This window comes from Phytophthora cinnamomi (assembly GCF_018691715.1).
Source record: "Phytophthora cinnamomi strain GKB4 chromosome Unknown Contig25, whole genome shotgun sequence".
Classification (NCBI taxonomy): Eukaryota; Oomycota; class Peronosporomycetes; order Peronosporales; family Peronosporaceae; genus Phytophthora; species Phytophthora cinnamomi.
Genome location: NW_027150958.1, coordinates 266,634 through 280,677, shown reverse-complemented (window position 1 = coordinate 280,677; position 14,044 = coordinate 266,634). Strand labels below are relative to the sequence as shown.

The following is a 14,044-nucleotide window of genomic DNA, read 5'->3' as shown; positions in this document are numbered from 1 at the left end:
ATGCCCTGCAGCAACTTGTGAGTCGCCTTGGGCTGCTGGTACAGGAAGGTCTTGAGCAGCGCCTTGGTGTTGCTGTAGCTGCCCTCGATCAGGTAGCATATGAGCGTGAGCGGGGCGCCCACGAACCCGACGAGCAGCACCTCGCTGCTGATCTTCTGGCGCGCCAGATTGAGCTTGTCCAGCATGTAGTCCAGTATGTAGTCCAGCATGTCGTCCAGCGAGTCCTCGATGTCGTGTCGAGCTTGGCGATGTCCATGGACGTGCAGGGGGGGGGGGTTGCTGCAGCACGGGGCCCACCTTGGGCACTATCACGACTCCCATGCCCATGGCCTGCGGGATCACCAAAATGTTCGAGACGATGCTCACGGCGTCCATGCGGTAGCGGTGCAGCAGCTGCAGCCTCACTTCCACCGCCAGCTCTGGCACGCAGCACAGGTCGTAATCATGACGCAGCCTCTCGCAGAACTCTGGTAGGTGGCTGTGCATACAAAGAGAGCATAGCGGTAAGGTTTACGATCCGTTGGGCCACAGGCAGCTCAAAGGGAAGCGGATCTGCTCACCTTCCGGTCTGACGCATGCACCACACGGATACGCACTCAGTTCGGTCGCCACACAGCAGCCGGTCTTCTTGAGCTTGGGCAGCTGGCCCAGCGGCACGCGCTCAAGCGGCGTGCACGTCATGAGGAAGGGCAGCGGCTTACTGGGCTTCGATCCTTCTTGCTCTTCTTCTGCTGGTGCTGCATGATGAAGGCAGCGGCCGAGAGCGCTGTGACCAGCGGCGTAGTGGTCACTTCGCCCATGGTGGGTAAGGAGGAGGAAGCGGAGCGAGAGTTGCGGCGGTCTGGCGCTAAAGGCGCGGGCGGACGCCATTGGCTGGAGGAGACGGGCGCTTTTCGGCGAATGAGCGCGCTGATATTACCGGCTAAGTTCACTTCAACTTCGCCCTGGTAGTGCTGCACTGCTGCACTGCTCCGGGTGCGTGTTGCTGTGTGACACGAATGGTCAGTATGGTGCTGTGTGGAGTGGGGGCAGCTCGCCGGATTTTAATAGCAAGGTTTTGCTTGTCCAAAACTTGCAAGTGAAGCTTTACTTTGGTGATCACTTTACCTTCTCGTATTTTTGTTGTACTATAGGGGTTGGAATGGCTAACTGAGCTTACTGAGGGTCTGTGCTGCATATTACTCTTTGAGCTCAGGCTGGCCCGTACCACCCTTTTCTTTTTACGCAACAGCGTGCGTTCAATTGCAAAGCCCCAGTGTTCGTCTCGAACCTCAGGCCAACGCTCACAAGCAGCCCGCGGTAGCCTTCATCGTCAAAGCATCAAAGGTTAGAGGCTATTACCACCAGACGAAATACGCAGCACTCACCAAAGCTGTCCTGCATTCGCTTCTTCGGGTCGCCCGACGAGTAGCCGCGCACGTAGACGATAAACCTGAGAACGCGCACCATTCTGGCGGTCGCGGCAATCGGGGACGGTAGGCTCTGCAGGGCAACAGAAGTACAGCAATGTAACCCTTTTATCGATCCTCATTTCAACTCCAAGTGCAATAATAACGTACGATGAGGTTGACAACAGAGCCAGGAAGAGCGGGATGTTTTGATGATCTGGTAGCCGCGTTGCACGCAGTTGAAGGCCTTGGTGTTCTTGTCACGCTGCTCCGCGTCCAGAGTGTCCTTAGGCGGATCCTTCCATTTGGCAGCAAACGCAGCGGTGACCAGCAGCTCCTCGCGGACAGCATTCAGGTGGAAGATGGGAAGGTCATCCAGCAACCCCATTGTGTGCTGGTGAGCGTGCCGGTCGTGTCCAAGCACAGCATGTTCACGTGTGACCGTCTTAGCAGCGGAGCTCTGCGCCGCCACCACGAGTGCCCCACGTGCCGCTGGCTGTGTCATAGGCAGTCGCAAGGTACACCTAAGGTGCGACTGCGTTTATGTGTACGCTGCCAGTAACGACTTTGTCCACTTTGCACCGGATGTAAATTAGTCGTTGTCAGCTCCTCTGACATGTACCAGTCGCCTTTTAGGGAATATTAGGTTTACGTCGGAGAAATGTCGGAGATGTTGTGAGATAAAGTACGCAAAAACATTGCAATAACCTCGTACTTAGAAGAATCAATACAAATCACTAGTATATACTTGACGGAGCCTCCGACATGATTGCAGCTTTATCCTTTTCTCACCTGTGCCCGGTGAATGATGGGTTAAGCTAAAGACGTTGTGTCACCCCCACATACTTGATCTATGCACCGTTTTTTCCGAAAACCTGACAGTTTTTACGTGTTGCATTGAGGCTGTGCGTTGCGGACCCGTGGTTTACGGTACAAATTATTACGGTACATGTACGCTTTAAGAAACCTCTGACAATTATTGCGGCGTTTCAGTACAAATAGTGGCAGGTAAGTTGCTGTCAAACGGTCTTTTAACAACTTCTCCAACTTGTCCAAACCACACGCGGTACTCCCTTGGAGCACGCAACACGGTCATCATGCTCACCACCTGGTGCACAATGTGTGCCGGTTGACTGAACGGCGTTGAGCACCGAATGACAAAGGCGTGAATTTTGACGTTCAAAGACAAGCGTTCAATCAGCATACAAGTTCCGTAAAATCCCAAGGTATATCGATCGCTTCAACATTTCATGGCCTAGTTGAGCGTTCAGGGTTTGTGTGATTTAAAATGGGAAAATATTTGTTGTAAATCAACTATATATTTTCAAATGGTAGCAATCTTTTGTAAATAACGTTTTAAATAAGCAAAAAAATATCGGGACCTACTCAGAGACTCAGGCGTCAATCGCCAAGACGAACATGGATATCATCCTAGCACCCACCTCGTAAAGGTATCCCTAAGAAGTGAATCCATTCCATCACACGGTACACATTCCCCTGTGATGAATACAAAATGGAGCTAAAACCAACAATCGCTTATATTTGAACTTTTAAGAAGACCTAGAGCTTGAACCTCTTCAAGTAGTCGACGATGAAGATAGTGTTGTAGCAACTCGGTGATTAAGGGACGTTAAGCAAGCCCTGGCCCAGTGTCGGGAGGCTTGAGGTACCATGGCGAAATAGTCGATCTACCTGTTCACTCCTGCTTCAAGAATAATATTTTTGATCACCAAGGGCGATCCCGTGTTTACGACTTGTACGTTCACTACGCTACCTTGCAGCGTGAAACCACATCCATGCGTATGTTAGCAGCCGGTACCTCCAGCAATCACCAGGCACGAGGTACTGTCGAAGACAGCGAGCGTGTTCACCGTAATTGACCAAACGAGCGAAAAAGCCAGGTAGAATATGGTAATGCCGCCCAAAATCTTGTTGGAACCACCGGTGCGAGCGAGCTCTTGCGTCTCTTCCTTCTGACGGGGCAGCAAAAACAGAAAGACCCATGAGAAAATGGTCATCGCGTATGAAATAATAATCGTGTACGTGATATCCACGCGAACGGAGTGGTCGTCGGTTTGAACGCGAGCGTTAGTGATGTTGAACGGGCCGTCAATGAGAAGCGTAATTGTCGTAGCGAACGGCGTGGCCAAGTTGCCTACCGTGGTAACCAAACCATACACGGCACCTTCGTTGCCAACTCCAGCGATTTCGACAGTCACAAAGAGTGCAATGATCCAGGCGACACCACTTGGAATTTGTACAGCGATAGGGGGGCCGAGCCAGAACCACTGGTTGCGGAAAACATCCCAAACCGTAATGAGAGCCACAGCACAGTCAACGATGATAACCACAATACCAGTGAAGACAATCATGCCACGCCAGTTCCAGTGAAGACCGTACTTGGACGTCACCATTATACCGATCATGAAGCAGACATGACCCAAAACATCGTTCAGAGTGCTGTTGATCGGAGTAACATCCACCATGTAGGACTGTACTGGGGAACTCGCTGTGTACGAGATGCCAGAGAAAATGCCAGCGAAGAAATGGTACGCGATAATCTGGTACACAACGCGTTTGCACAGTAGATCCCAGAACTCCTCGATGTACTTGCGGAAGTCGCGACGTTCAGCCTTCTCCTCGCTGATGAAGAACCACGCAATCGGAAGTATAGGCGCAGTGAGAACAGTCATGATGATCATGAGCTGCGGGAAGCTCAGCGAGAAGTCGAAGTCGCCGCCGTAGTCCTCTCCGTTGAAACAGAAGCCGACCAGCAGCTCGCCAAAGATGACGAGCACTGTTCGCACGGTATAAATGGCTGACTGGGTCTTGCCACGCTTTGCCAGTGGTTCCTGTTGAGCCAACTCGCATACGATACTGTCGGAACACACATCCGAGAGCACGTAACCAACTGCAGCGAAGAACATGATGACGATGTACTTGGCACCTTCTCCGGGGGCGCTGTAGTTGATGCGAGCTTCGATCTCCGGGGTATAGTCTGACGTATCAACATCGCGGTCTGATGCAACAGTGTAGTACGGCTTGCCAATGGGCATAATGGCCATAACCAACAACATCAGGATGCAAACCGTCCAACCGATTATCATGTACGGGCGGCGACGATAGCCCCAGATCGGGAAGCAGTCTGACAGGATACCGAAGAAAACCTTGAAACTCCAGGGTAGCACCACCAGCTCCTTGGCGGCAGCAACTTGTGCGCCACTGCAGTTGAGGTATTCTTGCATGAACGGGTAGATCGTCTCAGGAAGCATGCCGTAGACGATACCAACCGCGGCATACTGGAATAGCAGACCGATGTACTTCTTGCTGGTCAGCACGGGCATTCCACCCGGGCGCAGCGCACCGTCTTCAAGTTCTTCCGGGGCAGCGTCGGGTGTCTTCATACCAACGTATCCGGTTTGGTCAGGATCCTTGGTGATGCTCACGGCGGACAGGCGTTCGAGGTCATGGACATTTCTGCCACTCGGTGTCGGAGCCATGGCAGGCCTGGTAGCTTGGGGGCTTGGTATCACTTGCGCGGGTCGAGGCAAGACAAGGAATGGTTCAATTTTGTTTTAGTTGGGTGCAATGCGCAAGCGTGGGAAGTGAATCAACTTGGCCGTCCGTGGGAAGGACTCGTCCCGCACAGCTAATCAGGCTGCTTGCGATGAACACTGCGGTGTGTACCATTCAGCATGATCTGCTGAGCACAGCCAGCCAATGCAAATCGAGCGGCGGGATCAATTCGCCAATCGCCCGTCTTGCAACTCCGGAACGGCCTGTGACAGGCGCGGTATCCACGTGCGATCGGGGCTTGGCCAATCCACCTCGGGAACACCGCCGACGTGAAGCCCACATCAACGAATCGCTCGCGCAGGATGCTCCACGACGCGTTGCTCGCGAGCCTGGTCCGGTTTTGCCGCGATTAGTGACTCCTGTATGATCGCCTGCATAGCTGCGCGTCCATTCAAACTTTGTTCCACTGCACAATGAGCGTACTGCCGCGTGGTGGTGCGCCCGCACCTTCGCTGTACTCATAGTTATATCCGAGTCCTGAAAAGGTATTATCGCTGGTACGTTACATGTATCTGCAAAGTCCGAGGACGTCGTGCGCTGGCACTGTACTTGAGAGTCTCAGGTTGACCTTATCATGGTGCCAACTTATGTTTGAATGTCAAGGATAGTTTTCGATAAGCGCCGTGACAGACTGCTTACGGGGGCTTTAATTGGCGGACGTTGTGTAGGTCGATTTGACTGGCGTGGGAGTTCACATGAGCATGCGGGACCCCCTTGGCAAGAGGGAAGCTCAACGAAGCGGGATCGTTTACACAATATATTTGACAGCCACAGAAGCAGTTTTCACCGCACACAGCAGAGGATTCGATGCCGGGGTTCTGTCTTGGCACAGGAGTGCCTACTGGTATATCTTTCAAGGTCTCCGGTCGTTTCCGTCTAAACGAATCTGTAGTCGCAGCGGCGTGAAAACCAGGGGGTTGCTAGTTCACTGGCATTCTGTCTTGGCGAACGTCATACGACAGTAAGTAAAAGTTGAGGAGGTGCTGTACCTGGCCAACCGCCCGGCGCTGCAGGATATTGGATCTGTGCAGATTTCCTGCGAAGTTTCACGATGTGCAGGGTGAGATTATATTGTAACATTTGATCGCGTCGTTTCAATATAAAATGATAGGGGTTCGGAATTGCTCTCATTCCGGTGTGCCTCCATGGCGGTCAACGCGCGAAGCGTGAAATGAAGATGTTTACACCGTACCCAGCAAGTTGACACCCTACGTGTGTTGAGCACTCTGCGTCACGCAATGCTCGTGTGAGGCCCTCGAAACCAAGTACGAGGAAAGGAAAGGGACGTGCTACCAATGCGTTCGTGTTTTGCGGTGAGGTGAGTGGAGAAGAGTGGAGCGGAACACCCACTCAAGCACCGGAGATACTAGAGAACAAACAGCAGCCTCCCGCCACTGCTCGCTGTGCAAACTTGATTAGATGCCGACGCGAAAGTGGCAGGTTTCCACGACCAACCCGACCGCCACATCCCTCGAGAGCATCACTCGCGGTCGACGCGAAAGTGACAGTCTACATCTAGCACCACCCAACCCACGTACACCACGAACGTCCTCCATCATCCCCACACGCGGTGCCTCCACTCCCCACCTCGAAATAATCGTGATACAGTAAGGTTACTGCTTCAAGGATGGCTCTCAGCAGCAATTGACCCTCCCCCCATTTTTCATTCGTCGAAAGCCTTCATCCATTTCATCCAATCGTCGTCGTCCGTCGTTTCGCTCGGGCATCTGGTTCCGTAGCTCTTCCGACGCCCCTTCTCCTGCCTCCATACTGGAGCCAAGTGTCATTCCTCCTCTCCGCCCGAACATGCGCAGCCGCTGGGTCGACTCGCTCAAGCGCGGCATCTCGGCGTCCCCGCGCGACGAGCGCTCGCCGACGCCCGCGGGCTCCACTCCTGTGCCCACGCCCAGCAGCTCCTCCCTCTCCCTCTCGTCCGCGGCCGCGCCAAGCCTCGGCGCCGCCGAGAACCCGGCCTTCGCGCACGACGCCGAGCGCTGCGACTGCGCGGGCGCCTGCAGCGTGGCGCGCGTGCTGGAGAACTGCGTGCTGCAGGGTGGTGTGCACCACACACATATGCACGTGCTGACGTACCTGGGGCGGCCGCTGCGCTCCGAGTGCTGCTGCTACCCCGTGGCCGTGCAGTGGTTCCGCGCCGTGGGGGAGCAGGACGACTTCCAGGTCATCCCGGGCGCCTGCGACGAGTGGTACACGCCCACGGCCGACGACATTGGGGCCCGCATCCTGGCCAAGGTCATGATCGAGGACGAGGACGTGCTCAAGACCAAGATGCTCGAGTACGGGCCCATCAAGGAGGACCCGGAGGTGCGCAGCAAGGTCGAGATGTACTTGGAGCGCAAGTCCGTGCTCTTCATGGGCGTGCGCAGCATCGCGGTGCAAGACGGCAGCGAGTACCTGCACGAGGAGGAGCTCAGGGTGCGGACGAGTTCTGGTGGTGAGAGGGAGGCGGAGAGAGGAACTGAATTGTTTTTTTTTTCTTCTTTTTCTTTTTTAATTGTAGGAGAGCTGGACGCTGCTGATCGACGACCGCAGGGTGCGGTTGACGTGCGAGTCGTCGCTGATTCCGCCCTTCGAGAGCCTTTACACCCCGGACATCAAGGTACGAGGACGTCGTGCTCCTCCTTGGTGGAAGGTGGTGACTCACATTGTTGTTGTTGTTGTTGTTGTTGTTTTTGCTGTCGATGGATCGACCTGCTGCGCGATGACTCGACTACTGCACCGACTGGTTCAACTGGCTATCTCTTGGACTGGTGCAGCTGGAGATGGTACGAGGCACGCCGAACGAGTTCTACCTGCACCTGGCACAAGGATGTTACGTGCGGCTCCGCGCCGAGTCCAACACGGTGCGGGATATCATCGTGCTCACGCTGCGCGCCTTCTGCAAGATGGCTGTCTCGGATGAGGCGACCCACAACGCCGTCGCGCGTGGACTGTCCCCGATGCTGACGCTACGCAAGATCGCGCAAGAGGAAGAGGCCAAGAAGCAGCCACCAGTAGGTGCCAGTGCAAACTTTGGCGGATTGCTGGGATTAAGTTGCATGCTGAGGTTGTACACGCCGTCTCTTGATTTCGACCAGCAGACCCAGGAAGCCCCTTTGCCTCCGCCGCCGCCAGCTCCAGTGTACGATCTTCCGTGGAACCACCGGTCGGCGAGTAACTCCTTTAGCCTAGAGCAACCAGAGTCGACAGGTACAAGCACTGTACTCGACGAGGTGGACTCGTCCAGTGACGTGGGCAGCAGACGACCGAGTCTGGCAAGTAGCCTTGGTGGTGGAATGGGAGGTGACGGCTGGCAGCACAGCGATGACTTGGACGATTCTCTGCTGATGGACGCCGAGGCATTGATCGGTAACGCGCAGAAGATGGGTATCCAGTACCAGATCCTGCCGCGCGCTCCGAAGCGCATCTCGATCTTGGATATCCCCGACCTACAGATCATCGAGGCGATGGAAGCCTTGAACGACCACAGCATCCCAGGAAGCACTGGTGTGCGGCAGGAAGAAGAACGAATACGACAACTGCAGCGGGATCAGCGTCGCCGCAAAGGGAGCAGTGGTAGTACAGGAGACAGCACACCGGAAGAGCATCATGCTCCATGTGATACTGGCAACAACGTCGACGGTAGCGTTGGTGCCGGAATGCCGGAGCTGCTGGACGCAAGCTGCGTCGACAAGGCTATAGAGGAGTTCATGGCAGACGGCAGTCTCAGAAAGGAGAGTGTGGACGTGGCAACATTACGGCAACGCTACGTTGCGATCTTCTGCTCGCTGCAGCGCGAGCTGCACACGTACAAGCAGCGCGTGGTGACTTTATCCAAGCAGCTGGAGGAGAAGCAGGAGCTCAACGCGAGCTTCCGCAAGGACATCGAGTCGCTGCGCAGCGCGCTCACGTCCATGCAGCTGGCTGACAAAGTGTACGACCTCGTATCCACAGACCTGCAGCAGCTCGTGAAGCGCACAGCCGCGGAGGTCGCCCCGCCAGTGCAGAATCCGCCCGTACCGAGCGTGGTGTCCTGACCTGCATCCCCCCATTGAAACAAGTACCCCCCCCCCTACAGCTCGAGTGTATAGAGAGCTACCCAAGTGCATCAAAGCAAAATGTATCGTGCGCGTTCCCCCTGATTGAATCACCTACAACCACGACACAAGCTCCAAGTATCTAACTGCGAAGATAGAGAAGCACGAACCACCCCCGCGCATCGATTCGTCGTCGTCGGGGTCTCTCATTATTGCGAATCCTCCCCCTGCTTCCCCCTGTGCGTCTCCCACTCTACTGACTCTTCTCGAGCGCCTCGATCCGCTTGGACAGCGCCGCGTTCTGCGCGATCATCTCGTCCTTGAGGCTGCCCACGGAGCTCTGGATCTGCTGCGTGGACTGCTCCACGTCCTCCGACAGCGCGTAGAGCCCGTAGCCGGCGCCCACCGACACGCCCACGGCGAACGACACGACGCGCTGCATGAAGGAGCTGCCGCCCTTCTTGACCACGACGGGCGCGGGCGTGGGCGCCTTGGCGACCTCCTCCTTGGCCTCCGAGGCGAAGCGGCGCACGAGACCGCGCGACTTGGCGACCTTGGCGACCTGGCAGCGCAGCATGATTCTCGTCGGAGCTGGAGCTTCTTGTGCCGAGAGATACCGGTACAATTGTGGGGCGTGTGGCTCGAGGCGGAGAAGCGCTGCGATTGGCTGAAAAGAAGAAGAGGATAGGTACACTGTACCCAACCTCTGGAAAATGGTTATGACCTGACTGCAAGAACGCATCAAGTTGAAGTGTCCGTTACAACTTTATTTGTTGCCTTTTTTGCGGCATTTGGGCTTTGGCATTTATTGGGCAAGATGCATCCGACCGGGGGCAACAATGGCGCGGACCTCACGCAGCTGCAGCGGGAGTACCGTAATATGGAGCTCAACCGAAAGGTGTACGCGGACGAGAGCCACCAGGTGATGCGGCGCCAGCAGGCGGTGATCGAGAAGTTGCGCAAGGACAATGAGGAGATGAAGGCCGAGCTGACGCTGGCGGAGCGCCACATCAACGAGGGCGCCGTGGCGCAGCAGCAGGAGCAGATCGCGCGCCTGCAAGACCAGATCGAGAACTACAACCGCAAGAACGTTGGCGAGAGCAAGCGCCTCGAGACGCTCACGCAGCAGATCCAGGTCATGAGGCACAAGGTGCTCCACCAAAAGAAGCACATGGGGGGCGTTAACGCGGCCAGGGAGAACCAGCAGATGGTTAGCAAGCAGATCCGCATCCTCGAAAACCGACTGGACAAGTCCCTCGTCAAGTTCAACGAGGCGCTCGCACAGAACAAAGTGCTGCGCGAGGAGATTGACAACTTGCGTCGTGAACGGGTCGTCTTTGATACCATCTATCGCAAGCTCGAGCGCGAGCATGCTGATAAGAAGCGACAAATGGCGCAGACCATTGAGCTGAGCAACCAGGCTTACGAACAGCGCGACGCGGCGCAGCTCGAGCTGAGAAGTCTTCAAGACGAAAATCGCACGGAACTCGAGGGTCATCGACGAGCTCTGTCTGAGTTGATGGAGAGACTCGAAGAGAGCAAGATTTTAGCTGGAAGTGATACAACAAACCATCGGCGCGGCGTATCTGCAGGCGGAGGAATGACGAGTGGTGGTGCGTCGGGCGGAATTTATGTTGGCAACATGACTTTGGACGAGGAAAACGAGATGAAGCGAAAGGTGCAGAAAGGTACATGGGGTGTTGCAAAGGAGAAAGTGCACGTCCAGGTTTCCATTGAGCGCGTGCAAAACTTCGAGGAGGCTTTCTTGAAGATCAAGGCAGCGACTCGAATTGATGATCTGGAGCAGCTTGTGACGTCTTTCATCAAGAAGGAGGACCAGAACTTCTCATTGTTCAACTATGTCAACGAGCAAAGCAATGAGATCGAAAAGCTAGAAGAGTGGATAGCAGCATTGCGTGACGAAGAACGCAGGTACACAGGCAATGGCGACGTTGCAAATGGGGCCGCAGGTGGCGACGACGATGGTGTTGGTCAGCACAAGCAGCTTCTTCGAGAACTTGAAGCAAGACTTGCGCTCACGGAACAAGCAGCTGAAAAGTGCGAGGCGCGCTGCGCAGAGGCCCAGAAGACAGTCAATGCTGTAAAGCGTGCCATTCAAAGTCTATTCACCAAGACAGGTTGCAACGCCCAGGCCATGGTGGAGATGCTAGGCGACTCAGTAGTCACCGAAGCCAACATGATGGCTTACCTGGGTGTTATCGAGCAGAAGACGAACGAGATCCTACATCAATACGCCGCAGTCATTGCCAAGCAACAGGCAGACGCCCTTAAGAACAAAACCACCACAGATGCCTACGATCGGGAATCACAGTTCACCGCCAACGCTATGTCCAGCAACCCGGCCACAGCGGCAGCAGTAGGTGCGGCGGGCGGCACAAACGGAGCCGTGGCGACGTTGCACTCGATTCTTGGTGTAGGTCCAATTACTCCTATGGGCCAGGAACCCCTGCAGATCAACCCGCCCAATCTCGACGATTATTCGTCCGAGGATGAAGACAGCGGTGACAACGAAGACACTATGCATCCTCTCACGCGCGACGAGCTCAAGGTGCGCACACTAAAGGGCATGAGGCGCCTAAACCATGTGACTCCCTCGCCAGCAGGAACGATCAGCACGACTAACATCAAAGACGGTAAGCGCGTTGTCACTAGCGCGTCATTCCCGAGTTCCCCAAAGTACCGGAAGCAGTAGACTTGTTTCAGCTCTACCTACTGTACTCGCGTTGTTACAACAGTATTCAGTGATGTCTTGATCATTGCCATTATTTTCATTCTCAATCTCATGACGATATATTGGTTCAGTTTGTTTATCACTTTTCTATCTTGTCTTGGCATCACTTCAATGCTCTTTCTCAACTTGATCTGCTTTACTGCTTCACTGAGTTATGTACTTGTTTACTTGGGTATCCGGATAGGGTCACTGTCGATGTTTCGCTCTAATCAGTCGTCACAATAGAGGTAGAGTCTCGAGAATGGCACACGAAGATCGAGGTGCACGGCGCAAAATGGACAAATGGCGCGGCCATTGGGCATAAGCAGCGCTGAGTAGTGGTGGGCGAGCTTGGTGCTGATGGCGTGGCCGCAAGGGTTGAATACGCACTCTGGAATCGAGTGCTGTTCTTCCGCTGACTGCAGTTGCGAGTTTTCTTTGAGCAATAGCTGTACCAGTGACCCTGGCGTTCTGCAGAGCGGGCATGTGTGCGAACTGGCAATCCGTTTTTCATACCCGAATACATGCCCGCACGCCGGGAACACATGAGGTATTTGGTCCAGTGGAACGTCTTCACCCGGGGCTGCACGTGTAAATCGTAGTGAGTGCAGCTGAACAGGGCACTGGACGTTGAGTCGCTCGAGTTGGATGCTCACCGAGGATAAAGTTGCCCGGCCGTACACCACAGGGGCCTCCAGCAATTCGTTGTTTTCGGCTTTAGCTTCGAGCTCAGACCGATAGCCGGTCTGGAACTGTAGTTGAACTCCGCCTAGATCGATGACCGCTCCATCTGTCAATATCGGCGCGAAATCCTCCGCGTTTGCAGTTGGACGATTGAAAGCACCACTACGCGAGCGCACAGCTCCGTCGTGGTGGCGTCGGCGATGACCTCCATTCGAGCTCGAGCTTGATGACGACGCTGTCTTTTCGTCCACAGTGCGTGATTCGATCGCGTACAAGCTTCCGTTCACCGAAACCTCAAACCACTGTTTGAGCTCAGGAAGCCACACACGGACACCGTTCTTCGTCAACCCGTCCAACGGCAACTCGCTCGCGTCTCTTACATCCACCTCGAAGTGCTCCAGCGGTCCGTCCTCGCTCGTTTCGTCGATATAGTGCTTCACGTCTCCGCCCAGCAGGCTGTTGTTGCTCCTCTTCACCCGGCCAAAGAAGCCTTTGTCCCCACTCCCGTCCCTGGACTGCTCCATTAGCGTCTGCATCACACACGCATGCTCCGTGGCCACACGTTTCAGCCACGCTCCACAACGCGAGCAATGCTTCAACGCGTGCCCCGCCGTGCTCATGCGTCTCGCCGCGTCGAACCCTCCGGCAAAGATGCGGCACTCATAGGGCGGCTCGCGCGAGCAGACAATCCTCGCGGCGTAGCGCGAAATGGTGCCGGACGCGCCCACGCGCGGCCCGGGGATCACGAAATCGTTCTGGCGACACGGCATGCGGCCGATCTGGAACATGTCGGCGCCCGGGTCCGCGTGGAACTCCGTGACACTAGCGAACGGGTCCTTGTCGTTCATGGGGACGCACATTTGGAACGGCACGACGGCGGGAGATATCTCCGCCGCGTCCTCGCTCTGGTTGTCGCCAATTGTGCGACTTCTGACCGCCTCGATGCGCTGCATGATGCGTGTGGTGATCCCTTTGAGGTCTTTGGCCACGGCCCCGTTGGCGCCGTGCTTGCTGTCCTGCAGCTCGTCGATGGGGCGGACGTGGTGGAAGCGACGCAGCCGCACGCCGTTGGCGCGCGTGCGCCTCTCCAGCACGAACTGGGCGTTCTGGTCGCCCAGCGGCTGCCACGTTTGCCCCAGCGAGCGCTTGTGCGCGGCGGAAGAAGAGGAGGAGGAAGAGGACGAGAGCTCGTGCGCGTGCGCCCCGGACTCGTCGCCCGCGTCCGACAGCCCGAAGGACGGCGGCGCCAGCTGCGCGCTGCCGCTGCGCGGGCGACGCACCATGTCCACGCGGTAGCTGCTGTAGCCGAGCACCACGAGGCGTCCGTACTCCATCGTCAATTGGGGAATGGCGTATGTGTGGGGCTAATAGCTGCTGGACGGACGCTGGATACAAGAGGACGCAACAGCGAGTGTGATCTTTTTTCTTGGGTCGGAAAATGGTCGAGAGCGTGGCGGAACGTGGTGGGAACGCTATTGCGAGTCAAGTGCGCTGCGGGGTAGAATGCGAGTTGATGTAGGGTTGGTGTAACAGACAAGTGTCTAGGTGTGTGTGTATCGTCACGATAGGTCAACTGAGACTTTGCAAAACAGAATGCACCAGAAATCCGAGTACTGTACATGTACTGTAGC

At 55.7% G+C, this 14,044-nt stretch overlaps 5 protein-coding genes across 5 annotated transcripts; 2 read left to right on the top strand and 3 right to left on the bottom strand.

Annotated features, from left to right (window-relative positions):
• Positions 1–3,193: 3,193 nt before the first annotated feature.
• IUM83_16867 (Folate-Biopterin Transporter (FBT) Family) lies at positions 3,194–4,888 on the bottom strand (the record flags this gene model as incomplete). Its single annotated transcript, XM_067941779.1, has 1 exon — positions 3,194–4,888. One exon carries the CDS (start codon positions 4,886–4,888, stop codon positions 3,194–3,196), a length of 1,695 nt encoding a protein of 564 aa, XP_067794405.1.
• Positions 4,889–6,770: 1,882 nt separating this feature from the next.
• Positions 6,771–8,998, top strand: IUM83_16866 (uncharacterized protein; the record flags this gene model as incomplete). Its single annotated transcript, XM_067941778.1, has 4 exons — positions 6,771–7,397; positions 7,483–7,581; positions 7,739–7,975; positions 8,060–8,998. The coding sequence occupies 4 exons, from the start codon at positions 6,771–6,773 to the stop codon at positions 8,996–8,998; spliced, it is 1,902 nt and encodes a 633-aa protein (XP_067794346.1).
• A 253-nt stretch (positions 8,999–9,251) lies between these two features.
• Positions 9,252–9,575, bottom strand: IUM83_16865 (uncharacterized protein; the record flags this gene model as incomplete). The annotated part of the gene is made up of 1 exon (XM_067941777.1): positions 9,252–9,575. One exon carries the CDS (start codon positions 9,573–9,575, stop codon positions 9,252–9,254), a length of 324 nt encoding a protein of 107 aa, XP_067794370.1.
• A 240-nt stretch (positions 9,576–9,815) lies between these two features.
• On the top strand, positions 9,816–11,711 carry IUM83_16864 (Outer Dynein Arm Docking Complex; the record flags this gene model as incomplete). Its single annotated transcript, XM_067941776.1, has 1 exon — positions 9,816–11,711. The coding sequence occupies one exon, from the start codon at positions 9,816–9,818 to the stop codon at positions 11,709–11,711; it is 1,896 nt and encodes a 631-aa protein (XP_067794347.1).
• Positions 11,712–11,959: 248 nt separating this feature from the next.
• IUM83_16863 (Protein pellino) lies at positions 11,960–13,747 on the bottom strand (the record flags this gene model as incomplete). Its single annotated transcript, XM_067941775.1, has 1 exon — positions 11,960–13,747. The coding sequence occupies one exon, from the start codon at positions 13,745–13,747 to the stop codon at positions 11,960–11,962; it is 1,788 nt and encodes a 595-aa protein (XP_067794345.1).
• Between the last annotated feature and the right edge of the window lie 297 nt (positions 13,748–14,044).